The 25257-nt window shown below is 39.4% G+C and overlaps 1 protein-coding gene across 10 annotated transcripts in view; it reads left to right on the plus strand.

Moving 5' to 3' along the window:
- The first annotated feature begins 1845 nt into the window (after positions 1 to 1845).
- The window catches only part of PEX2 (peroxisomal biogenesis factor 2), a 119941-nt gene continuing 96529 nt past the window's right edge, over positions 1846 to 25257 (plus strand). For 4 of the 10 annotated variants that reach the window (XR_005794150.1, XR_005794149.1, XR_005794151.1 and 1 more), the window contains exons 1-2: positions 1846 to 2400; positions 4670 to 4700. Coding sequence is in view for 6 of the 10 variants with exons in the window: in XM_040487547.1 (XP_040343481.1) it covers positions 5728 to 5746; positions 17111 to 18045 (954 nt within the window). In the remaining 4 variants the exon portion in view is untranslated. Of the gene's footprint in view, positions 2401 to 4669; positions 4701 to 5686; positions 5747 to 12971; positions 13199 to 17110; positions 22322 to 25257 lie in introns of those variants that run through there. The other 6 variants (XM_040487547.1, XM_040487552.1, XM_040487551.1 and 3 more) reach the window with 6 other exon arrangements.

Here is a 25257-nt window from a genome sequence, read left to right on the forward strand (position 1 = left end):
CTGAATTTACAGAGGTAAAACACTTACATGCCAAATACACTATGCCTGGGTTATCTAATTTCTCACTGTCTCTGAATTGGTACTCATTAGCTCCAAGAAAGTAAGGGCCATGTCTGGGTGTTCACCTTTATATGAAAACTGCTTAGCAAAACTCCTGGCCCCCAGCAGGATTCTGGTAAATAAATCAATGAAAAACAAATACATTTTTAAAGAAAGTATAGAAAGTGGGAAATAAAGCTTCCCTGAAACCTCAGCTTACTAGCTCCCTGGCAAATTAAAGAGGTATACTATATCTAGAGGTTAAATGATACAAATTGGAGCTTATTTTAAACATTTTCAACAAAAATCTTACATGTTCTACAGTTTTATATCCTTAATCAGATTCAGTAAATATAATTCAAGTATCTTGATAGCTTGGTACATATATTTATTATTAACAGCTCATGCGATGTTCACATGACATACATAAAGTTCCATGAATTAGAACCTGCTCTGAACATGTCATCTATATTATGGGGGGGGGGGGGGGGGGGGGGGTGTGTTTTTCCCATTTCCATAAAAATTCAATGAAGCACAGTGTATCTGCTGGTCTATCTGAGAAGTACAACATGGTTGTCTTCCTTCACAGGTGCTAAATGAAAGCCTTGGTCTTCTTGAAAAAGACTTTCTTATCCTCCAGAACAGCACCATTCAACATAAATGTAACGCAGGGAATATATGTAATTTAAAATTTTCACACACATTCTCATTTCAACATGTAATCAGCACAAACTGAAACAGTTTGCATCCTTTCCTTTTCATACTAGAACCTAGAAATCCCGGGTGCATTTTACACAGACCTCCATTCGACCTACCCGCATTTCAGGTGGCTGGGAGCAACTACATTGGCCAACTGGAGCTCTAGAAAAACCTCCCCTCCTATGCCTAAGTGAGCTGCATACCCTGTGAACTTGTAGCTCCTACTCTAGCTCATCTGTACTGTTGGTTTATGTGGTAGAAAGGACTTTTTTGTCTTTGTTTTAACTAATTCAGGAAACCATCAACATCATCCTCCTTAGGACTGTTTTTTTCTGAGATCTCCTTAGTGTATGGAAGACAATAAATATTGCCGGTGTAAATGATGTCAAATTGTACACCTTGAATGCAAAGATGAATTTGAACACTATTAAAATCCGTTAATAAACGCTCTTTTGTCCATGTTTCATCCTGAGTAATGCCTGTTTCACAGAAAAGTTACTTAAAAAAAAATAAAAATCTTTCTTGTAACGCTCCTTTACAGGGTAAGCTCTCGAACATGTAACAATACAGTTGTCGTGGGAGTGTGCGCTCCTGGGGAAGAGAGGTGAGGCAACAACTGAAACGTACTTAAGACCTACTATGTGCAGGAAGGTTCACCTACCTGTCTTCAGCTAAAGCAAACCCTCCAGCCGAGACACTGCTAGCCACACCACAGAATCAGTAGGCAGTGGAAATTCACGCAGCTACACATAACTGCCTGGTGAAGCTCAAAAAATACCTTCCCTCAGGCCCTAGTCTTAGAAAGTCAAACTCGGCTACCCAGGGGTGGGCGACCTCGCCTTTCCGCGGTTCTCAGAGCTCCTGGATGTTTCAGACGGACCCCGCGGCCAGGTGCTCGCTCCCCGCGGAAAGCGCGAGCGCGTCCGGCCCGCCGGCAGGGCCTCTCGGGCCGCGGCTGCGCAGGACTGACGGCCAACGAGACGGGGTTCCCGGCCTTCCTAAGCCTGCAGGGGTCAACACGCTACCCACCCTCGGCACGCACGCGCCACAAAGCTGCCCCAGCCCCGAAGCTGCCGCCCCCGCCCACCCCGTCCCGGGACTTTCCTCCCCAAGAGGCCATCCCGCAGAGAGCCCTCCACCCTGGGCTAGCGAGAGCCCGGCAGGCGCGGAGGCGCCCCGCTGCCACTCGGCGGCGCTTGTCCGGCGGAACGCCGCGGCGTCCGAGGACAGGGAAACCCTGCCCTCGGAGAGCGCCGACTCCTCCGCGGCCTCTTGACACAGCGGTCTCTTCACCCACGAGGCCCCGACCCGGGGCTGACGGGCTCGTGACTGTCCTGCCAATCAGATACGTTTTTCTCCGGATGGCCAGCCGACCAATCACCGCGCGCGGGTGTCTTCTTCGGCTCTTCGGCCCTTCGGCCCTTCGGTTCGCCGGCGTTCGCTGTTGCTGGGCCCTCCCCGGCCTTCCGCACCGCTCTAAAGCTTAGTTCTCCTTGTTTAATTTCCTCTTTTTTCTCAGACACTTCCGGGTCCTGCGTCGCTCCGGAAGCCCGCGAGTTCCGGAAGCCTGGGTAATCCAGGTTCTGCTAGGAGAAGTCAGGCTTCCCAGAGAATGTTTCAGAAAAAGTTACGTGGAACGGGGGCGTTTCTCAGACTCGTAAGGTCAGTGTCTGCCGGAGAGCACCGGAGTGCAAACCTGAGGTCTTGGTTACAGCTGGGAGGGCGTGGAGTTTCACGACCTTGTCGCTGTCGCCCTTAGCTTCAGTTTCCCCGTTTATTGGCTTCCTGTCTTCCTGGAAAAAGCAAATCAGAGTGTGATTTTTGGGAAAGGCAATGAAGCAATCCCGAGCTCCTAAAAATGAAATTAGAATCGCACCATTAAAAAGAAAAAAAAAAATAAAAACACTGCTAGACTTGAGTTCCTGTGCCTTCCTCGAGGTGACTAACACACTTCGAAATCACCGCGCATTTGGCGTTGGTGAGGTTTAATTCCTTATGAATGGCTAAAGAATTATGCAGTGTTCAAACTACTTAATATCGGATGGCTCATGTAAAGTGTTATATTTGGTACAAAAATAAGTTGAGTATGCTTAAGTTTCTAACATTTTTGAAAGCCTGTGAACTTAGAACTAGTTTTAATTTTCTTGAGGAGGAAGAGCTGTCGCGAATGTTCTTGCGTAATTGCTTGCAATGAGTTTCTTATATTTAACATTGATTTCTGATAACTGAGAATAATTGACATTTTTCTTCTGGTATTTTAAAATAAAAGTCATTGTTTCTTCACTTATTTCTTTAGGTCCCATTTTCCAAAACATCACATTTAGTGAAAGGGCTTTTCACGAGACCAAGTTGTGTTGTTGACTGTTCACATCGAACACGTTCTGGTAGTCTTGATGCCCCTTGAGAATTTTTTACCTTAACAATTTCAAACAGTTACAGGGAGATTGAGACTTTATCCACACTACAATTTGCAGTCTAAATATCTTCCCCTGATACATTAACTTTAGTTATAAACCTGAAAAAAATAAACTTGGGATGGCTGACTTCTTTTTCATTTTATCTTCTCTCTGATCTGCCCATATTTTCAATTACTTGTATCCAGAAACATTAGAGTTTAATGGAGATTGCAAAGAAAAGAGGTAATGGAGTTATTTACAAAGTCAAAAAAAGGGCTTTTATATATACGGAGTATATATTACATATATATGTAATACAGATACATATCATAGATACATATGTAATATATAATGTGTATCTATATCTATATCTGTATTCCCCCCCCCCTTAAAAAAAAAGGAAGAAAATGGAAATAACAGGACATAGTAAAGAGAATACTAGACTAAGTCAAGAGAATTGAATGCTAGTCCTGACTCTGGTTTCCTTCAACCCACCCTACCTTGTGGTCGTAATCTCTTCATTTTTAGAAATTAGGAGTGTCAGTCAGTCTGTGGTTTTAAATCTGTTCTGTAGAAGAATTCCTGTAGAAATTTCCTGGAACCACGCAGGGGAGAAACAAAGCAAGCCGACTCTCAGCCATATTTTACAAGAGCAGCTATTTTATGTGTTGTTTGAAAAAGTGTTTTCTGTTAAGAAAATTAAATTCATGTCTTTGAGGAGATGATCTGTGTTTCCTTCTAGCATTAAGATTCTGTTTCTTAGGGTATTCATTTGTATCCAATGTCCATTCGTTCGATTTGTACAGTTTTTTAAATAGTAAAAGATAAATTCATGGTTAATTCATTACTGAAAGCCTCGAACCTCTGTGTTGTCTCATTGTTTAGTGGGTACAAATTTCAAATTTAATTCTTCATGATCAGAATCATAATTCTTTATTTTTGTCTCTTCCTCCTACCCTTGTATTTTAATACCAAATTTTTATGAACAAATTTATGTTTTGAGTCCTAGCCCCGTGTTTTCCTCAGAGCGTCACATAATTTTAAAGTGTCTTTCTCTCTTGCACTCCACTGTGCTCAGGTTCCTGTTGCACAAGGAAATGTATGGCATATGCACAATCTTTATTTCTGGACAAAAGTTCTGCTCTGAATCACTTGCTCCTTTTTTTCCTCCCTTGATTATCTTGGGCAACTTAGAAGCAAATTGGATGTCCCCTTTATCTCTTTCCTGTGAAATGACAGCAGTTTCTAAACATTCCATGTTCCTCTTCAGTTCCTTTGGAATGTGGAAGAAACCTCTGGAGAAAAGCTCTGTCCTGCTCCATTTGCCCCATGTAATCCTGGCACTGCAAATACCAGCACTGTCATTTCTCTACTTGGAGGTGGAGGCAGGGAAAAGATGGCTAGCACACACTCTTCTTCCCATTGTGCACTGTTTATCAACTTTTCAACCTTTACCGTCTATAAAATCAAAATGCCCTTTTCTGTATTGCTTTCTATTCTTTTAATATATTTTCCTTTTTTTTTTTTTTTTTCAGAGCTCTTCCTTCTTAACTGCCTGTCAATAAGGTGAGATAAAATTCCATCCAATCTGTGTTTTCTTCTTACGGTTAAAACAAAAATACCCAAGAGCTGTAGAGTAGTTCTGTTTTGATGATGCATAACCGTTCCCTTCTAGTAATAGATGAATTGGCATTGCCTCTGCTTTGCATATAGTGTGTGTTCATAACAGTTAAATGAATGTTCACGCCTCATTTTTTTCATCCACATATTCCCTTTGTTCAGATTTGACTTTCAGTCTCTTTGAATGGTTCTCTGACCACGTGTATAGAGTCAGGGAGAGAGAATGTAGACAAGATGCATCCCAGGCAACACGGGCAACTTTACCACGTTCCTTTACTTTCTTTCCCCATTTTACAGTCCTGAGAGCTTGACTGGCAGTCTGGTCTTGTGAATGATCATGAGGGGAAAAAAATTAGCTTTGAGCTCTGCGGGATTGAATCCATACTACTTACTAACTCCCTTTGTGTGTTCCACAGTTTCTCTAGTGTTTACCAGAAATTTCCTGATTGTCAGTCTGACCTTAAACAGGTGCTTAATCTTCTCAAGCCTAACTTCTGTCTTCTTAAAATGGACGTGATAGTACTTACTGTGTGATAAGGATTATATGAGATAAAGAATGTAAAGAAAACATAATGCCTTGCACATAATAATGTATCACGTGATACTTCTTCCTTTTCCATTGCTAATAATACCTCTTCTGCTTTGTGGATATTTCCATATTGTCTTGAATGCCATAAAATATGCAATTAAACATGTATGCCAGTAATAAGAAAGTCATTTAAAATTCTCTTCTTAGGTTCTAAAGCTTTTTTCTAATTTTATAGCATACTAAAGATCTAGTTGCTTCATGTGTTTCATGTGGCTCTTTGTTTACCCTTGGATTGTAATTTCTGCTGTAGTTCATGCCTACACTCTTAATAGTGCTTAGCCTTTAAAATAGCCCTATTTGTATGTCATGTTGTGCTCCTAAAGTGTTTATGTTCATCTTTTAGGCCCGTCACCACCTTGTCAGTCGAAGACACTAGTTCAGAGCATGGCTCTGCCACTTCTAGGTGTGTGATTTTACACGAGTCAGCAAATCTCTTTCTCTCTATGCTTCTGTTTCCTTGTTTTAAAACATAAATGATAAAAGAACCTCTTTGATTAATATTGCAAGGATGAAGTTATTTAATATTTATTTTTGCAAAGGATACTTAGCCATGATAGTTCCTTATTAGCACTTGATAACTGGTAAATGGTATATATTTACTACAGTTGTAAACTCATAAATTGGTAGGGAGTATCTTCCATAATGCTTTGCTGGGTTTTTTTCTCTATGATAGTGTCTTTGTCTCACATGTTCTGTTTTGATTTCTCTACTTTCTCTAGCCTTTTTCAAACTCATGTCCAGCATTACCATTTCCGCAGTTGGAAACGGCTGTTCTTTTTTTTTTTTCTTCCTCTTCCAAACTTTCCTAAAACAGTCCCTATGAGGATTCTAAATAGGTAGACTTTTCATAGTTAATTTTTTAAATTGATTCTTATATCTCTTAACTCCTAGGGAGTATAGTGTGGTAAAATGACTTGTCCAGAGGCACACAGCCTGTTGATGAACCTGGGCTAAAATACAGAACTAATCAGAACCAGTTGAACTCTCTTTCCCCATATTCAGTCAAACATCTGCTCTTTATTTTCACAACATGCATTCTCTCTTAAAGACTCAGAAGTATCAACTTTCTGAAAGAAAAGATTATGAGTGCCATGCTTTTCTCTTAAAAATGTATTTGTAAAGCTAGGCCAACATATTGGAAATTCTGTTTTAAGGTTTGAAAAAACCAGAGGGAAACTTTTCTGTTTGTTTTAGGTACTTGAATAAGTACATTATAAATATAATAGGGAGAATGCTCAATTGTGTAAGACTCACTATAGTCTTGAAGATTGTAGTATTTGAGTTGAGTTTCCTTTTCTTCCTGAATTAAAAAAAAAACATGTATAATATGTATATATATATATAGAGAGAGAGAGCATATATGTATATATATAGTGGGTATGTATATATACATATATATATATTCTCATCTGGTAGGGCAAGTTGTTCATCTTTTTGAGCAATTTATGCTATTGTGGAGTTTATCCTTCAGATATATTTTAGAAACATTTTGTTGAGTACTTATTACCACTCCCCAAAAGAAAAATCCTGTTTGGATTTTGATGAGGGTTACATTTAAAAGTAATTTAGAAGAATTTAGTGTCCACAACAGAATTTTAAAATTTCACACGTCTTGTCCATACCCCAAAGAGTACAATTGGGATTTGTAGCATTGGATATCTATAAACTATTGAAACTTAGTTTATATTTGATGAAAGAGAGGAACAACAGAATAGTGACAAGTCATTTCGCAAGCCTGTGGCAGAAGTGGGATTTGAACTTCTTGTTGTTGACTTCTGGGCCTATTCACAGGGCCAGAGGTCGCAGTGTCCTAATGGATCTCAGTCATAGCTTTTTCTCTTTTGCTCGTGTTTGAAATGTGCTCTGGGAATCGGTGTCCTGTTAAATCCCTCTTTGATGCATGTCCCACTTATTAGTATTGATTTCAATACAATGGACAGTAAATCTATCTGACTACACAAAGGAAATAAAATAGTAAGGTGTAGGTTCAAAGCTTAAGATCTCCAGTTATAGAACTTTATTCACATAACCTCATAATATGAAACCATTCATTTAAAATTTTTTCAAACCTAAGAGGAAAAAATGAATGTATTGTCTCATCCATTTTGATTACTAGAACCTTTGGGATAGGGTGGCAGTGACATTGTCATACTAAAAATTAGTTGATTGTTGTGGATCTGGGAAAGGATGGCCTGGCAGTGGTTGCACAGATGGTTTGATACCTTAGAGATTACTTGGGAATCACATGTTTCTGCTGACAGAGTTTACAGGACTGTAAATTTAAATGTAGAATTTTTGTAGGCAGCATGCATTGACAAATATGCCTAATGGTAATACATCTAGTACTGAGAGTCTCGGAACAGGTCAATAATAATGTGTATATTGATAGCAGCAATGTAGGAGATGTTACTTGGTATTATAGCTAAAAATCCATGTTATCCCCTTAATCATAATTACATTAATATTGACAAGCCCTTGACAATACCCACATTATTATTGATAGATTTCTGTCAATAACATGTTTTAAATAAAATATATTCATTCATAATTTGTACTATACTCAATAAAAGCTCTGAAATACATCCTGAAAATTCTTCCTTCTTTAGTGAGATGCAATCATTTGATTTGGGTTTGGAATGTGATATAGGTGACAAAGTTTTATTTGGGGGAATGGAAAGCATAAAAGGAAAAGAGTAGTTATTTAAGGGATAAGCTCTTAGTAAATGAATTTCGGGTTTTTTTCTTTTTTCTGTGAAAGAAAAGCAGTGTGACTTGTGATAAAATGTTAGCAGGAGACCTTTTTAATAGTTTTTAGTGTTAGATCATTTTGTCTTTTTTTTTTTTAGATCATTTTGTCTTAAACATATGCATGTGACAGGTTAATTACACTAACCTGTAGATGCTATACTTTGCCTTTAGCATCTTTTTCACATACTCTTAACATAGTAGTGTCCTTCACTAGACACATATTGTTTAGTGCCAATTATACTTCTAATTATTTTTAAAAGTCTCTTTGCATGACCATAAATATATCCCCCTGGTTGGCCCTTTAGATCTTAAATTAGTATGGTTTGGGAGGTGGGGATTGGGAAGGGAGTTATAGAATTGTGTATTAGAAGAATGAAATTTCATGGTAGAATAGGAAAAGGTATTGCCTGTTTTTAGCATTTTGGAAAAATCAATTTGAATTAAATCTGATGGTGTTTGTTTCAATGCTGAACAATCCCAGCTTTAAAAAAAAAAAAAAAAAGATTGTTTTGTATTTTTTTTAAACTATTCAAGTTGGAGCCTACTTTTGAGAACCTAGATACTAAACTACAAAACCCAATAATATGGGGATTGTTAAACCTTACTTAAATTAAATTCCTGAAATAGACTGGCTATTAGTTGGGAGTGGATGGCAATCACTATACCAGAGTCAGGAAGGTATTGGTTTACCAAAAAAGGATTGGGGTTTTTTGATTCAAAAATGCAGGGATGCTGTAATCTTCTTTTGATTTTTATTAGTTCTTAACTTTCATTACTTTAGTTCATTACTTTAAGTTGTTCAGAAAGTTATTAACACCTCAGTTAAGGGCCTTGCATTGTTGCAAGAATCCTAGAACTGGTCTTCATGAACTGCAGCCTTCATTTTCTTCAGTCTTCTTGAATTCTGCTATCAGAGTAATCTTTTAAAAATATATCTTGTTATGTCTCTTCTCTTCAATGATTATTCATGTTTATGAAATCACTGCAGTTTCCTTAAAGTGGGCTTTTTGCAGTGGGTTAACTCTTCAGCCAGTCTGTCCTGTCAGCTTGTTGTGCTTAGTCACAGCAGATGACTTGATTCTTTGCTTGTAGGTAACAAGCACAGCACAGTGATGGGAATTAAATAACCACGGATGCAGCTCACGTTGGAACCCATCCCAATATCTCCCAGATAAACTATGGCCATGTTTCATGGCTTGCACATTTCTGGGGTTTGCACACAACCTGTTCTTGTGTCTTAAATGACCTTTTTTTCTTTTCTGCCTGGAGAGTTTTGTGATCCTTCACATTTCAAGATTCATTCTTTGCTTCAGAGATCAATGGCTAGTCCTGATCATAGTAGCATCCTATTTCTTTAAAAATGATTGACTAAAAGGAAGTTAACTGAGAGTTAAATTTTTGGATTGAATTCCTGGTACCTAGGAAATTGCCTGGCATTTGGTAAGTGCTCAAAAAATGTTGGTTAAATTGAGCCACTTGTCAGAGAATTAGGATTCACTAAAACACTCTCCTTACATTATATTGAGAATAACTTTATGTGACTTTTACAGGTATTTATGACATTTTGCAATGCTTCACACCTGTTCTGAACAATTATTGTTGTACAGCAGTGGAGGGAAGAGGATTCTATAGTCAGATTAATTGAATTTCTAGTTATTTCTGTTTTATCAGTTTCTTCTACTCCAGGGCCTTCCCCTTCTCTAAAGCCGACATTCTAGAATAACTGTATCTGCGCAAAAAGGGAAACAAAAGGAAGAGGAATGGAATGTCACATGTTGGTGATGAACTAAGGTTGGATGCCCATCTGGACTGCCTGTACCATGTCCTGTTCAGCAAAGCACCCTAGGGTCAGATAATCAGTGTGCATTCCTGAAGTTTTCTTACTTCCAAATGACAGGCATTACCATATTGATGAGGGTTAAATAACCAAGGGAGAGGGTCCTGCTGGGACCCATCCTCATTCTCTCAGAATTCCTCCTCCATCATCTCCTTTCAGATAAGATACAAGAGTGTGATGAGTCTCACTGAACCATGTCCCTGCCCCTTCTCGCCTAGCCCCCATACACGTACACATCATAGTGATGTCATGTTCACTATTTAACTGCCACAATTATATTTTAATTTTGTAGTCAGTATTTCCTGGAAAAAAAAAAAAAAATCCCTTGACCGCAGGTTGATGGAGGCATTAGTATGAGTAATAATGAAGATTTCAGTCTTTTGAAATAAATTTGCCAAAAACAACTCAGAGTCTTTTTCTTCTTATGCCCATCCCTAGCCAAAGAAGCAATAATATAGTAATAATAATACTTGCCAGTTTCCAAACCACTTTCATAACATTATCTGGTTTAATCTCAACAACTTTGTGTGGTAGCTGTTATTTCCAACTTTGTGAAGAATCCGAGGGTAATGACTTTTTTTTTTAAGATCACATAGCAAGTAAGTGACAAAGCTGGAACTTGAGCTCAGGTCTGATTGGTTTTAAATCTGCTTTTTTCTACTCTGTCACAGTTGCCTAAATAGGAATGTAGAGCATAGGGAGGGGTATTCCACTTGAACTTACTATGGTGTGTAACGGACAGTGTCTGTTCTATGTTTACAACTAAAAGAAGTCACAAAAATGACTAAAATGTTGGAAAGTAAAACCTAAAACAAAAAAATAGAGAAATTATTCATCTGGAAAAGCAAAGGCTGAAGAACAGTTTAATGATAGTCTTTTGGTCCATTACGTAGGGAGGAGATCGAGCCCAGCTGTTCTTAATCTACAATGAGGCCAGGCCTGGGGAGAAAAAGAGGAAAGGGAAAAAAAAAAAAAGTTAAACTGTAACAGAAGGGATAAGAAAGAATTTTTCGATAATAAGGATTGTTAAATATTGGATTGGTTAGAGAGTGTGTTAAGTCTCCTTTTCTGGCAGCCATTAAAAATTCCTGTCTTTGCTAAATGTTAAATATGATTCCTCCAGAAATGAGGTATTTGAAATAGATGATTCTTCTGAGAAACCACTCCCTCTGACCAGTTTTTCACTAAATATAAGTAAGGAACCTGAACAGAGAAGGCTCCCTTCACCATCCAGTTCATCTAGATGCTTTCCTACAGTATTCAGTCAGTACACTCATTAACTACCAAGCTACTCATTCCGTTGCACATAGATTCAACAAATATTTATTGAGCAGCTACAATGAGCCCATCTTTGTGGTAAACTCTATAATTAATAACGTACTCATCAACCACAATGCAGAACTGATGATGACTCTAGTATTTAAAGATACATAAATTGGCACAACTCATCCTCCAACGTAGTAAGCCATAGATTTCATCTGATACTCAACTGAAAAAAATAATCGATCCAGTCCAGTTTTGGGGGTGTGAGAGACGTAAGAGGAGGGAACTGGTAGTGTGGACTTATATCCATGTACAGTAAGGTCAGAGCTTTTCAAGGGTTATTTGACAATAAGAGAGCTTCCCTTATCTTGCTGACCACAGAAGGTGAAATCTGGGGAAGATGCAGAGTTGTAGCCACTATTATAGTAGTCACATTTGCCATATGTCCACATACCATGGATGATTGTAGAATTTTGCATGAGGAAGACTTAGCTAGAAATCAGTCACTTTGTAGGTGGTGGGTGCTTTGAGCAAAAAGTATAAGATAAGGCACTTTTCCTTAACTGGTTCAGGGAAAGAAGATGCACTGACGTGACTGAAATTACAGGACAGGTGGTTGAGGGCTCAAGTGAGTGGCACAGACCATCGCTGCCAGAGTTGAAGGTGGTGATAATAGGAGTTGGAGATAGTTTTGAAGGTTTCACAAAAAATGTTGAAATAGAGTTGGAATGTGAAGGGCAGAGAGTTGAGGGCAGTGGGGATAGTTGGGAGAAAAGGTAAGTGTTTAGGTGCCTGAGAAAAGGCACAAGAGTCAGGACTGAAGGATGGCATGGAATTCAAGAGCTGGAGACAGAATTGACTAGGTTAGGTCTGAGACGTTTGTACTTTATTCCAGAGGTAATGATGAGGTGAGAAACCGGTGATTTGTAAGTGTAGGCAAATACACTTTTGGTTTTGCTTACGGGTTTTTTTTTTTTTTTAAGTTATAGTTTTTTCCTCAATTACATAACTGATGTAAGTTAGAAAATTTTTTACCTGCAGAAAAAAGTGAAAAAAAAATCTTACTGATGATTTTTTGCATGAATTTTGGAATTCTTTTTCTACTGAGATAACTTCAAAGTGTTATATATATTCTCTTTGAGGACCTGTGATACCATATACCTCTGTTACTAACCTAGTTGTCTGTTTACTTGCTTGCCACCCTTGCTAGACCTTGGTTAGGGTCCTGAAGTGAGAATAAGGATTTAAAAAAAAAATTTTTTTTTAAGTTTATTTTTTTTATTTTGAGAGAGAGAGAGAGAGAGAGAGAGAGAGAGAGAATGAATCCCAAGCAGGCTCCTCACTGTCAGCACAGAGCCCAATGCAGGGGTTGAACCCACGAACCGTGAGATCATGACCTCAGCCAAAATCAAGAGTTGGACACTTAACCAACTGAGCCACCCAGGCACCCTAGGATGGTTTTTTATCTCTGCATCCCAAGCACCTAGCAGGTCTAGGATATATCGATGGTCATAGAGTGTGTGATCTCTAATCTCACAAGGTCTACTTTAACCGAAGAAAGGGAAAGCCAAAGACCGTGCAGGATTTCTAATATCCACTGTGGATGTAGAAATGAGAACTAAACAGAAAAGAGTGAAAGGGCAGGCAGGCAGCACGGCGCCATATGGATGATAGATGTGCCAGAAAAATCACGAAGTTTGCTTTGGAATGGACCAGCCCACTCATTCTCAACATCGCCAGGAAACTGGTTAGAAATGCAAATTCTTGGCTCTCGTTCCAGGCCTACTGAATCAGAAACTCTGGAACTGAGACACTGTAGTCTAAGAAGTACAAGCGATCATGATAAACGCTCAAGTGTGGAAACCACTAGCAGAGAAGAACAGTGAGACTACAGGACTGAGATGTGAAGACCACATTATAGGAAGACTGGAAACCCACAGATGTGTGTGATGTCAGTGAACATAACCATTGAACAGCCATGGTAGCTGGAACGGGAAAAGTAGGACAGTAAGATTATGTTGCTACAAAGAAAGCTGAGTATGTTGTAAATGGACAGGATCTACTGATCTTGTTTAGTTCACTGCCTTCCTGATCTTAGCATTTAGGTAGAGCAGGTAGATTTAAAATAGATTAGTCCTAGGAGAGGGACCCCACATTCAAAATCTACACTCAGATTGTCTCTCCTATATCTCCACACACCTGCCTACAAACTCTAGCTGTCTCATCGGAGCCTCAGATCTCTAAAACTACTGTGGTCATTACCTTTCCCTTCAAACCTGTATCACTGCTTGTGTTTCCTATTTCAGCAAATTGGGTTATCATCCACTCAGTTCAGTTATTCTTGGCTTATTTCTCCCTAAATCGTGTCAGTTCTACTTCTTCGTAGCTTTAAAGATACCTATTTTTCTCCAGCCCTGCTGATATCTTTATAATTTAGACCATCATTATTTTCTCATTGATCACTTTAATAATCATTTAACAGTCATCTTAACTGGTCTCTAAGCCTCAAGTCTTTTCACCCTCAAATCTATTGTGAATATGGCCAGAACAGGCTGTCACAAATGCACATTTGATTAGTTCTTTTCTAAAAACTGTCCAGTGACTCCCCATTAACATAAAATAATGTTGATAAAATGCAGCTTCCCCAACTTGGCTATTAGGGGCTTTACCACTGGTCTCCTGTTTCCTTTCCAGCCTGTTGTCCTTGCACCTTCAGGCCTTGCAGCTGCTCACCCTGTCCTTGGAATGCCATTCTCACCGTTCTCTACCAATCTGACACTGCTAGTCCTTCAGGTAGCCACTTAGATAGTACCTCTCCACGAAGCCTTCTCCGACCTCCTGAGGTCTAGTGTTAAGAATAATGCCTTGAATTTCCCCTTGCGTATCCCTCGTTGCACCTATTATTGCCTGCTTATTATTTTATATAGTGCATTCTTCCCCGCCCCCCACCACACAACATTATAGTCTCCACAAGGGTTGAGACTGTGTCTGTTCTACCATTACGTCACAAGCTCTGACACATTAACTGGCAAATAGCAGATGTACACAAACATATTGAAATAAGTAATAATCAACAATCTGGATATGGTTGTTTGAAATCATTTTGAAGGCTAATGGGTAGGAATTTGTCTTTTCTATCCTTCACCTACCCCTGACTTTATCCTATTCATCTAGCATGTGTAGCTTACATCCTGTGTACTGGGCACTGTGCAAGTTGTGAAGATTCACCTGTGACAAGATTCAATCTTTGCAACAGGCTTTATCCTCTAGTGGAGGAAATAGTTTTAAAGTAGTGTGTGTATAGTACATAAAGGCCAAGCAGGTGAAAGAACAGAGTGCTAAGGGAACAACTAGAAGAGGCACCAACCCAAATCTGGGGAGTCAGGAGGAAGTTATGCCTAAGCTATTAATTAAAAATTTAGTACTTAAACACTGAAAACTGAGTTTTTCAATTAAAGGACAGGAACATACTATTCCAGATGGAGGGAACAGACCATAAATGTTTACTAGGGAACTAGAGAAGGGGGCACCTTATGACTGCGGGTCAAAAGATTGTGTGTTCAGAAGACTTTAGTGTGGGGAATGCACTGAAAAAGCACCGAAATAGGATAGACCAATTAGATGTAATCCCGCAGAGAGATAAGGGCAGCCAGAATTTAGGAAGAGGCTTGCAGGGGAAAGAGTAGTGAATGGATTAAAAAAATATTTGGGGCAAAGAGCAGACCTTGAAGACTGATGCGATTTATAGAGAGAAGAAAGGGAACTCTGTCCTAACCTCCTTCTTTTCCTGTAGTTCCTGGCTAGTATGAGGCAAGGATTTTACAGAATTTTCAGCAAAATCCCCACTGCCATAGCTCTGGGCTGTGGAATTTTGAGGGAGCTGCAGGAAGGGGGCAAAGGTGAGATCACCCCAGAAGGCAGATGACATTTATGGGATAGAAGTATTCCTGTCAAATGTCTGGTTTGGGAGGAAAGCAGCACTAAACAACTTGTTATTTAATAGGCACTTTTGTTTTCTGTACCTGAACTTGTAAAGCATGCAGTCTGCCACTGAGTCATCTAGGATCTGTGAATAATTTAAAAACATCCCTCTTAAAAACCTCTTTAATTGTCAAAACAAACAAACCTCTTTAATTGTCAAAGATATTCCCTCTTTCAAGAGGTGCAAACTCTATTATAGGATGTACTTTCAGTTCTTTAACTCCTAGCAAATTATATGTAATATCTTTTTAGTAAAAATCATAAATAGAATTTGAAAGGACTTTAGAGGTCAGTTCATCTCAGCCCTCAGTTTTGTAAGTGAAAAAAATAAAGCAGAGATTAGGTGAAACAACTTGTCCAAGATCACCATTGCCACACCATTGGCGACAGTGAATTTCAGTGGGACACCTGCCTCCCTCTGTAACTTAGTGTTCTGTTAGTCCGCCAGGCTTTTTGAAGGCCCAGCAGTCATTCATGATCAAGCTCCATGTGTTCAGGGCCCATTTTAGAAACTGAGTTTAAATAGATTACTTGTCATAGTTTGGATTTACCAGTTCTTTAACAGTAAGTAAAATATCTAAACTGGTCTGTACATTCCTTGACAACAGCAGCCACTGGGTGGCTTGTACATAATAGGCATTTAATAAGCCAGTCATACCTAATTAACTACTAGTCAGTTTTTTCTATTTCTGTAAGGGATTTTTGTCCCCTTAGCACCTATATGATTCTTTAGTGTATTTGTGAAATGGTCCTAGTATATATTTTTACATCATAGTTTTCTTAGAAAACTGTATGGGGGCTCCTGGGTGGCTCAGTTGGTTGAGTGTCCGACTGGCTCAGGCCATGGTCTCATGGTTCGCGATTTAGAGCCCTATGTTAGGCTCACTGCTATCGGCAGAGCCTGCTTCAGATCCTCTTTCACCCACTCTCTACCCCTCCCCTGCTCACGCTCTCTCTCTTTCTCTCTCTTTCAAAAATAAATGTTAAAAAGAAAAAACTGTAGGATGTGTACCTTCTTAATATCTTAACAGCATTTCTGTATTCATGTTGCTTTGTGCTAGTATGTATCTTCTACAATAGTGTGATAGCATAATAAACCCTGATTGTGCATTTTAATTTTTTCTCCTAACTTCCTTTATGGACATAAAACATATTTCAGAAAGATTAAATGACTTGTTAAAAAATATACTTTTGGAGTTAGTAGAAGTGCTGGCAATTAAACTGGGGTCTTGGGGCACCTGGGTGGCGCAGTCGGTTAAGCGTCCGACTTCAGCCAGGTCACGATCTCGCCGTCCGTGAGTTCGAGCCCCGCGTCGGGCTCTGGGCTGATGGCTCAGAGCCTGGAGCCTGTTTCCGATTCTGTGTCTCCCTCTCTCTCTGCCCCTCCCCCGTTCATGCTCTGTCTCTGTCCCAAAAATAAATAAAAAACGTTGAAAAAAAAAATTAAAATAAAACAAAAAAAAAAAACTGGGGTCTTGACTTACATTCCTTGGAATGTTCCATAGAGTTCACTGTATTTATTAAGTTCATGTATTTCTCCATTCCTCATGTTATTATTTAGCGTCATCACTGTTAGCATCAGGATTTTATGATCTCTGCTAAAATATCTGACCAAGGAGAATACTTGGAGGTAATTTGTGGAGAAAAAGGTGCAACTTGCTACACCAGTTATTCCTTTGATGAAGGGTCAAAAAAGGAGGAAAAAGAAAAGAAAAGAAAGGAAAAGAAAGAAAAGCAAGGAAAAGAGCAAAAGGAGAAAGTAAAAGAAAGAGAAGGAAGAAGGTTGCAGTAAGAGGTGATCGCTCACTGCTCTCTGACACCTGCCAGCCCCGTCTGTGTGTCTTGGGTCATTGGTGTACCACAGTCGTAGTCATGTAAGTTGAGGAGATGGTATGAGCTCGCAAACGTCTGATGTTCCCTAATTGTACTTTACCCTAGGGACCTTCAGAGAAGACATGGCTTCCAGAGAAGAGAAGACAAAGAGGACAAACAGAGTGCTAAGAATAAGTCAGTTGGATGCACTTGAACTAAACAAGGCCCTGGAGCAGCTGGTCTGGGCCCAGTTTACTCAGTGCTTTCATGGATTTAAGCCAGGGCTGTTGGCCCACTTTGAACCAGAGGCAAAAGCATTCCTGTGGCTCTTCTTGTGGCGCTTCACCATCTACTCGAAAAATGCCACCGTGGGACAGTCCGTTTTGAATATACAGTACAAAAACGACTTTTCCCCGAAGCAGGGGTACCAGCCACCGAGCAAGAATCAGAAACTGTGGTATGCTGTGTGTACAATCGGTGGCACGTGGCTGGAGGAGCGCTGCTACGACCTCTTCCGAAACCGTCATCTGGCGTCATTTGGGAAAGCCAGGCAGTGTGTGAACGTCATGGTTGGACTTTTGAAATTAGGTGGGCTGATTAACTTCCTGATTTTCCTTCAGAGGGGCAAGTTTGCAACCTTGACAGAACGTCTCCTAGGCATCCGTTCTGTATTTTGCAAGCCCCAGAGCGTGCGTGAAGTTGGCTTTGAGTATATGAATAGGGAACTTCTCTGGCATGGTTTTGCTGAGTTTCTGATTTTTCTCTTACCACTTATTAATATCCAGAAGTTGAAAGCTAAGTTATCCTCATGGCGTATTCCTCTGATTGGTGCTTCTAACGGTGACAGTACCTTAGCCACCAGCGGCAAACAGTGTTCTCTGTGTGGAGAGTGGCCCACTATGCCTCACACCATAGGATGTGAGCATATCTTCTGTTACTACTGTGTTAAGAGTAGTTTCTTATTTGACATGTACTTTACATGCCCTAAGTGTGGCACAGAGGTACACAGTCTGCAGCCACTGAAGTCGGGAATCGAGATGTCAGAAGTGAATGCTCTTTAGAAACTAAGACTGTGTCCTCTGAGGAAAACTGTATTGTGTTTAAGCCCTTAGTATTAGTCATGCTAAGCATACCGTTTAGGTGTTTTTTTTCTGAGGGGAGGTGCTTCTCTGCCACTGTCTTTTGTTCCTTTCCAGGCATGACTAAATTCTAATCACTAGAAACCACATGATTCTAAATACATTATGTAAACAATAATGTACTACTTTCTCTAAATCATTGCATTCAATTTTTAGTGTTGAGAGGAGTGGACAGTTTTTGTCAGTATACTAAAAATGCTCTTTCATTTTGCTACTTCCTGGAAAGAGGTTAGATTCTAAAACAATTTTGGAGACTCTGGGGTGAGTGTGTATTTATTTTCAGAAATGGCGTTGTAACATCATAATCTGACATTGATAAAGCCCTGTTGTTTTAAACCTTAGGATCTGATGCCCCAGTTGTAATTTTAAGCTTTTCTCTAAACCCCGATTGTAGGGGGTTCGCTTGGCTTCATTCGCAGGCAAAATGAAGGCCACCAGAAGCTCTAGGCTGATGTTCTGCCAACTTTCTGATCCGCCTGAAGTGAGGGCTTCCTGCCTAATAGTTCTAGCTAAATCTAGGACTCACTGTCATTGGTCTGCCTGGAACTATGTCCACATTTGTGAACCAGGATAGAAAACTACTCTTGATTACTCAGATGTGGGTGACATCCTCACGTGTGTCACATGGACCCGTAGTAGGAGAGTAGGCAGTTCACCACAGGAAACTGAAGTAGCTTTGAAAGAATAGTGGACATGGGGTAGGTAAAAACAACAGATCCCTATTAGAGTTTACATTTGCCTTTTTTACCAAAAGTCTGCATGCAGTTTTTAATTTTACCGGTGATCTAAGTTGATGAGGACATAACTGAATGATTAACTTACTAGATTGCAGATTTGAAAGGATTAAATAAATAAAGTCAACACATTTTGTTATAATAACAATTTGGTTACAGTGTTATTTTGGTAAAGTGTGTTCTGAGTAGATGCCCGTACTGTCATAATTTTAACATGAAAATAGTATTTTACATATATGCTAACTAATAGAGTTGTCAATATTATGGGGTTTTGTGTTTTTCCAGACACTAATGGCAGTACAATGTATTTTTTTAATTTTTTATTGTTATTTAACATCTCCCACCTCACTAAGTGATTACCCACATGGATCAGGGAGTATGACTGTTTTGCTCATCACTGGATAACATACCTCTCCAATAGAGACATTCTGTTAGCTGAACAACAAAACCTAATAATCACAGATCGGGTTTTGTAGAAGCAGATGTTGCAAGGGTTTTGAAGTTCTTTGGCCTGGATTGGGCCAAAGTAGTCTGACCTTCTTACCTACACCTCTGGGTCACTGGCCATGGGCTTCTCTGGGAAGGGTGTGGCCTAGAGCATGGCGCCTCTCTGCAGCTGAGGCAGACACTAAAGGAGCTGACCCCATCCTCCAGCTGGGCAACAGATCCATCCTGGGAAGAGCTGGGTGTCCAGCCTAGTGTTTACCACACCTAATACTGTCTCTCCATTGTTTTCCTTCATAGTTTTCCATTTTTGTTTTTCTTGCTTGCAAGCATGCAGACATCACACTAATGGCAGGTAGCCGTTCAACTTAAAACCATTGGGTTTTGGACTGACTTGTGCACTCAAGTGCTTCAGGGAACTCCAGCTCACTGCAGAGACCTAGGCCTGCTGGCTAAGTTGCTCTGACAGTCCCAAACCCCATTCAGTCCCTGCCTCGCTGTGCACTGCCAGGAGACTTGCTTTAACACTGGTGCTTCTATTCCTGTTCCCCAGTGGTCTTAGGGCTCAAGGTGCAGTATAACTGGGTCATATTTAGCTGCATGATGTATTTCTGCTTTAGCCTCAAGAACCTAACTATCATCTGTGAGTATCTCCCCTTGGGAAGATAAAAACTTTTACACTAACATTGTTTTTCCTCTCCCATGTAACTTGTTCTCAAATCAGATTTGCTACTTGTGTATATAATGTATCCAGTTGCTTCAGTGATCATACCTAAAATAGGTACCAGTCAAAGCTAACCCAAGGCATGTCCTGCATCCTTGCTCCCAACAACCCCCGCCTCAGAACTCAGTTCTTTAACTCCTCTGAGATTCAGCTTGAAATGCTTGCTTCCTGTGAAATGGACATTCAGTTCTATCTACCTTTTAGGACTGTGATGGGAATTAAATAGCATCATTCTTTTAAAAATTACTTACGAAGCCCCTACAGGCATTCTTCTATATTCAGAGATTTACTCATAAATAAAAACCCCTGCTCTCATAGAGTTTATATTCATGGAGGAATAATAGACAATAAAGACATATGGAAGATCGTTTCAGATGTTGGAAGTACTCTGAAGTATAAAAGAAATGAAGAGTGACAAGGGATTCTGTTTTAAACTGAATACTCATGGAAGGCCTCTCTGAGGAGTTGAAGTTTGAAAAGACAGAATGAGCTGAGGGAAAAAGCCAAGTAGGGGACAGGTGCCGGGATAAAGATAGGGCAAGTGCCCAAGCTCCTAGATGAGAGCCCATTCCTGGTTGAGGAACAGTAAGAAATAGAGTGACAAGAGAGAGGGGTAGGAGGTGAGTGAGGTGAGGGGGGCCCAGGGTCAGGCCACGCAGGCCGTAGTGAAAAAAATACCTGGATTTATTCCAAGTACGAGGAAGCCACTGGAAGATTTTAAGCAGAGAAGTTACAAGTTGAGATTTTTAAAGGATCCCTGTCATTAATCTATGGAGAGGTATGAGGAAAAGCCAGAAAACCTAGTCAGTCTACAGCAAATAATCATTTGGTATGAACAATAGTTGTTATTATTTCCATTAGGTTTGTGGTACATTAACAGTGCCACTATCTGAACTGGTCAGGAACCTGGAAGTAAACAAAGCTGTAGGAAACCAAAATACATTTTCATGGATTCCACACAGCAAAACTACACTCGAGGTATTTCCTTGAGTCCCCATTAAGAAGCTGCTTTATTTTGAATAGAATTCTAATGAACTTTCAACAACAGAAGAAAATAACAGGTAAGAGGGAGGGAGAAGACTGATGAAAGCAAGCATGTTCACAGTAATAAATAATTAAAAAAAAAAAAAAAACTTGTATCAGTGAACAACAACAAACAAAAAAAACCCTATAATCTGGTGGCAGAGCAGGGACACACAGTCTCTGAGGACCAAATGAATAATGATAATAGTTTAAGAAAATGACCTTGGATCATCAAAGTATACCTTATATTCTGTATAATTTGGTTAAGAAGGCAGGGACATTAGTATTCTTATATTTGAGGATGCCTTCAAGTTATGTTGGCACTTACAGGCAAAAACTTAATTCACTCAGAACATTTGCTTTTAACAAAAAGCTGTTTTTCCTAACAGCACTTAACAAGTGAAGTGTTACTGAATTAAGATCTTTTCAGCAGCAGAACAATTCCAAACACATTTTTTTAGCCAAACCAGTTGGCCATATTATCTATAGAACTGATGCTCCATGGTTCTCTCCAGCTAAAACTAGTAGATACAGCACGTTTATATTCATCACCAGTAAGTTGACAAGTATTTCGCTTGTATGTCTGGGGTTTTTATTCCTTCAAAAAGCATTAAATCGTGAAATAAGACACTATGCCTTCATGTTTCCAAGTAGTCACTTGTTTTTCTCTTGATATTTTTGAGAAAAAGCTGATGGTTTTAAAATGTCATTTTTCTTGAAAGGAAGCATCATTATCATTTTGTCCAATGGCCTTCATCGAATACTGCCTTGAGTTGTTTTCTGGCAATTGGGACAATTCAAACAAGATTAATACGGGTAACTCCTGAGGCCAGAAAATCCAAAAGCGTGGTATTCAATAGGTAGTTCACTTTCCTTCTCCTTAGTAATAATTTCTCACTAACAGATTCAACCCATCCATTGCTGATATTCCAGAGCCAATAAAACTGAAATCTGTTAAGTAAAACTGACTTTAAAATCAAATGGGTGTGGACATGTTTATATGCATCGACTTTAGAATTTATCTCAAGGAAATGGTAAGAATTTGGATATAGACTTATTGAAATGAATTTCACCATAGCATGATTCATAATAAACATGGGAAACAGCACAAATGCTTAATAGTAGGGAAATAAATAAAATAGTATAGCCATTTAATTGACTCAATGTCATATATAAGTACCTTGCAAAATGTGTGCAAAATTATATTAAATGGGAAAAGTGCACACAATGTAATATTGAAGGAAGTTGGATATTAAATATCTCTCAACACCCATATCTGTATCTTGAAATGAGACAAACAGACACCATGAGCTAATAAGCAGACACATACGTATATTACAATAAATGTCTTAGGGTAATTCAACTATTCATTAATCTTCTTTACGTTGCCTTTTATTTCCCAAATTTTCTACATTGAGCATATAATATTTCTTGATTACACCAAAACCAGCTGTTTGTTTGTTTGTTTGTTTGTTTGTTTGGGGGCGGGGGGGGGTGGAGAGAAAGAGAATCCCAAGCAGGCTCCTCACTGTCAGCATGGAGCCCGATGAGGGGCTTGAACTCAGGAACTGTGAGATCATGACCTGAGCCGAAATCAAGAGTCAGACGGTTAACCAACTGGGGGAACCAGTTATTTCTTTAAAATCTTGGCCAATTTTGGGGCGCCTGGGTGGCGCAGTCGGTTAAGCGTCCGACTTCAGCCAGGTCACGATCTCGCGGTCTGGGAGTTCGAGCCCCGCGTCAGGCTCTGGGCTGATGGCTCGGAGCCTGGAGCCTGTTTCCGATTCTGTGTCTCCTTCTCTCTCTCTGCCCCTCCCCCGTTCATGCTCTGTCTCTCTCTGTCCCAAAAATAAATAAAAAACGTTGAAAAAAAATTTAAAAAAAAAATCTTGGCCAATTTTGTTTCATTCAATTAAAAGGTAAAACATCTGCACAGCTAGTAAGCAAGTTAATGTGACTTTAGAAGATAGAAGATCCTAAAAACCTGCGAGTATCCATTTTTTTTTTTTTTTTTTTGCATGACAATAAAATCCTGCCTTTCTGGCCAACCATAACTTGAAATAGTCTGAATTATTTCATACATTTTGAATTAAATATTAAACTTGATTCCACATAATATATACATTTCTTAACCAGCTAGAAGTATATAGGCAACAGAAAGGTAAAAAGTGCCCACTCCCTTTTCCAAAAGTATTTGACATTTTTATATAAATGCATGGTATTTTTAAATAAATGTAGTTTACTTATTTTAAAATATCTAGAACTCATACACCAGATCAAAACAATTGACATGAATATATTATCAATTCGCCTAAGCCTGTAAGATGCCTATGTTTCCTCAACTAAGAGTCAAGACCCAGGCAGGATCTGACCCAAGATTGTATATTCCTCCCAGATATGGATACAAAAATGCTGATATTTCTGAGGTATTTTGGGGGTTGGTTACTAGTAAGACACTGCAAACTTGAACGTCAGTTGAGACTTTATCTAAATAGTCAAAATTCTGAATTAGTGGAAACAGAGTTTACTGCCCTGAGAGGTGTCCAGGATGGTTCCCTAATCAACCATATCTCACTAAGCATTCAGGAAATAGTATGCCTGTCCTGACAGCCTCTATCCTTTTAAATCCACACCAAATTCTAAGAGCGCCTTTTTAGTCAACAAAAATTACACCACAGTATGGTCAGTTGCTTTAAAAATGCTTTGCTCCAGGGGCGCCTGGGTGGCGCAGTCGGTTAAGCGTCGGACTTCAGCCAGGTCACGATCTCGCGGTCCGGGAGTTCGAGCCCCGCGTCAGGCTCTGGGCTGATGGCTCAGAGCCTGGAGCCTGTTTCCAATTCTGTGTCTCCCTCTCTCTCTGCCCCTCCCCCGTTCATGCTCTGTCTCTCTCTGTCCCAAAAATAAATAAACGTTGAAAAAAAAAATTAAAAAAAAAAAATGCTTTGCTCCAGACCAAATACAAAGAACAAAAATACATTCTTTGAGAGCAAGCACCCCCTATCCAATATTACATGTGATATTTCTTAGTGCCCTTTCTGAAACCTACTAGAATATTCAGTGTCAACTAGAGAACTCTCTCAAAAGCAAAATTGACTATGAGCTCAGTAAGGACAGACTCTTACCTCTTTCTCTCTCTGTCTCTGTGTCTCTGTGCCCCCCATGCCCCCGCTCCCACCTCTCCTCTCTCTTCCTCTCTCTCTCTCTCTCTCTCTCTCTCTTTCTCTCTGTTGACACTGCAGCCAAAAACAGTGACTAGCACAATACAGTTGCTTAGTAAGTGTTTAAAGAAGGCCGGAGAGTTGGGGGTTTGATCATGAAGCGCCTCACAAACACTGAGCAGAGCAACTAATGGAATTATTGTGGGGAAATTTCTACAGGCACTTCTTTAACAGTGTAGAGAGGACAGCACCCCCAGTTTGTCTTTTGTCGTGTATCTTAGGAGTGCCATTTTTAATTTAAAATGTTCTGTGGCATTCTTGCTTTGAGGGAAAACACAGTTGGAACTCAGGAGCACAATAAGAGAATTAATAACTTTTCATTGAAAATACATGCAATTTTGGAGCTGTCAATTTCAGCTATGTCTCTTTAAATACTTTTTCTTCTAGAATCCAACTGGGTAGATGAGATTTTTTTTTTAATTCCATTATAGAAGTAATAGCCCTGTTTTGGTGTTTTGTAAGCAGATAATATTCTGCTAGTGACTGTCTTTGCAGTAATGCATTGCTCTGAATTCTGAATTCTATTATTTTACATCTACAGCAGCTTAAAGTGTATTTTTTTATAAACAGCAAACTTCACCTCATAAAAATTCATTACATAAGGGCATAAACAAGTGCTTTTCCTTCTAGTCATTGGCAGTAAGTGATTCATCAGTTTTCCACAGAAAACCAATTTCGTTGCAGATGTTCTGTAATTTCCAATCTCCCTGAATTGTGGAACCATATCACACAATCCCAATGCAAGGGATGTAAAGATTTTTTTTTTTTTTTAAGGTCTGTGCTTAGCCTCTTTAAATAGGATTGAATATCATTTGCTGTCTCATCAGTTTTATTTTTAAAAATTAAGTAATCAGGCCCCTGTTCTTTCCTTTCTTGCCTGTGTTGATTCCACACATGGATGGATAACTGGAAGAAGACTCAAAACCCCAAAATGACTTAATGTCTGAAAACTTATTTTCCCAAAGTCAAACTAGAAATATTAACAGGAACA

This window comes from Herpailurus yagouaroundi, unplaced genomic scaffold (genome assembly GCF_014898765.1).
Source record: "Herpailurus yagouaroundi ecotype Mexico unplaced genomic scaffold, PumYag 165, whole genome shotgun sequence".
Taxonomy (NCBI): Eukaryota; Metazoa; Chordata; class Mammalia; order Carnivora; family Felidae; genus Herpailurus; species Herpailurus yagouaroundi.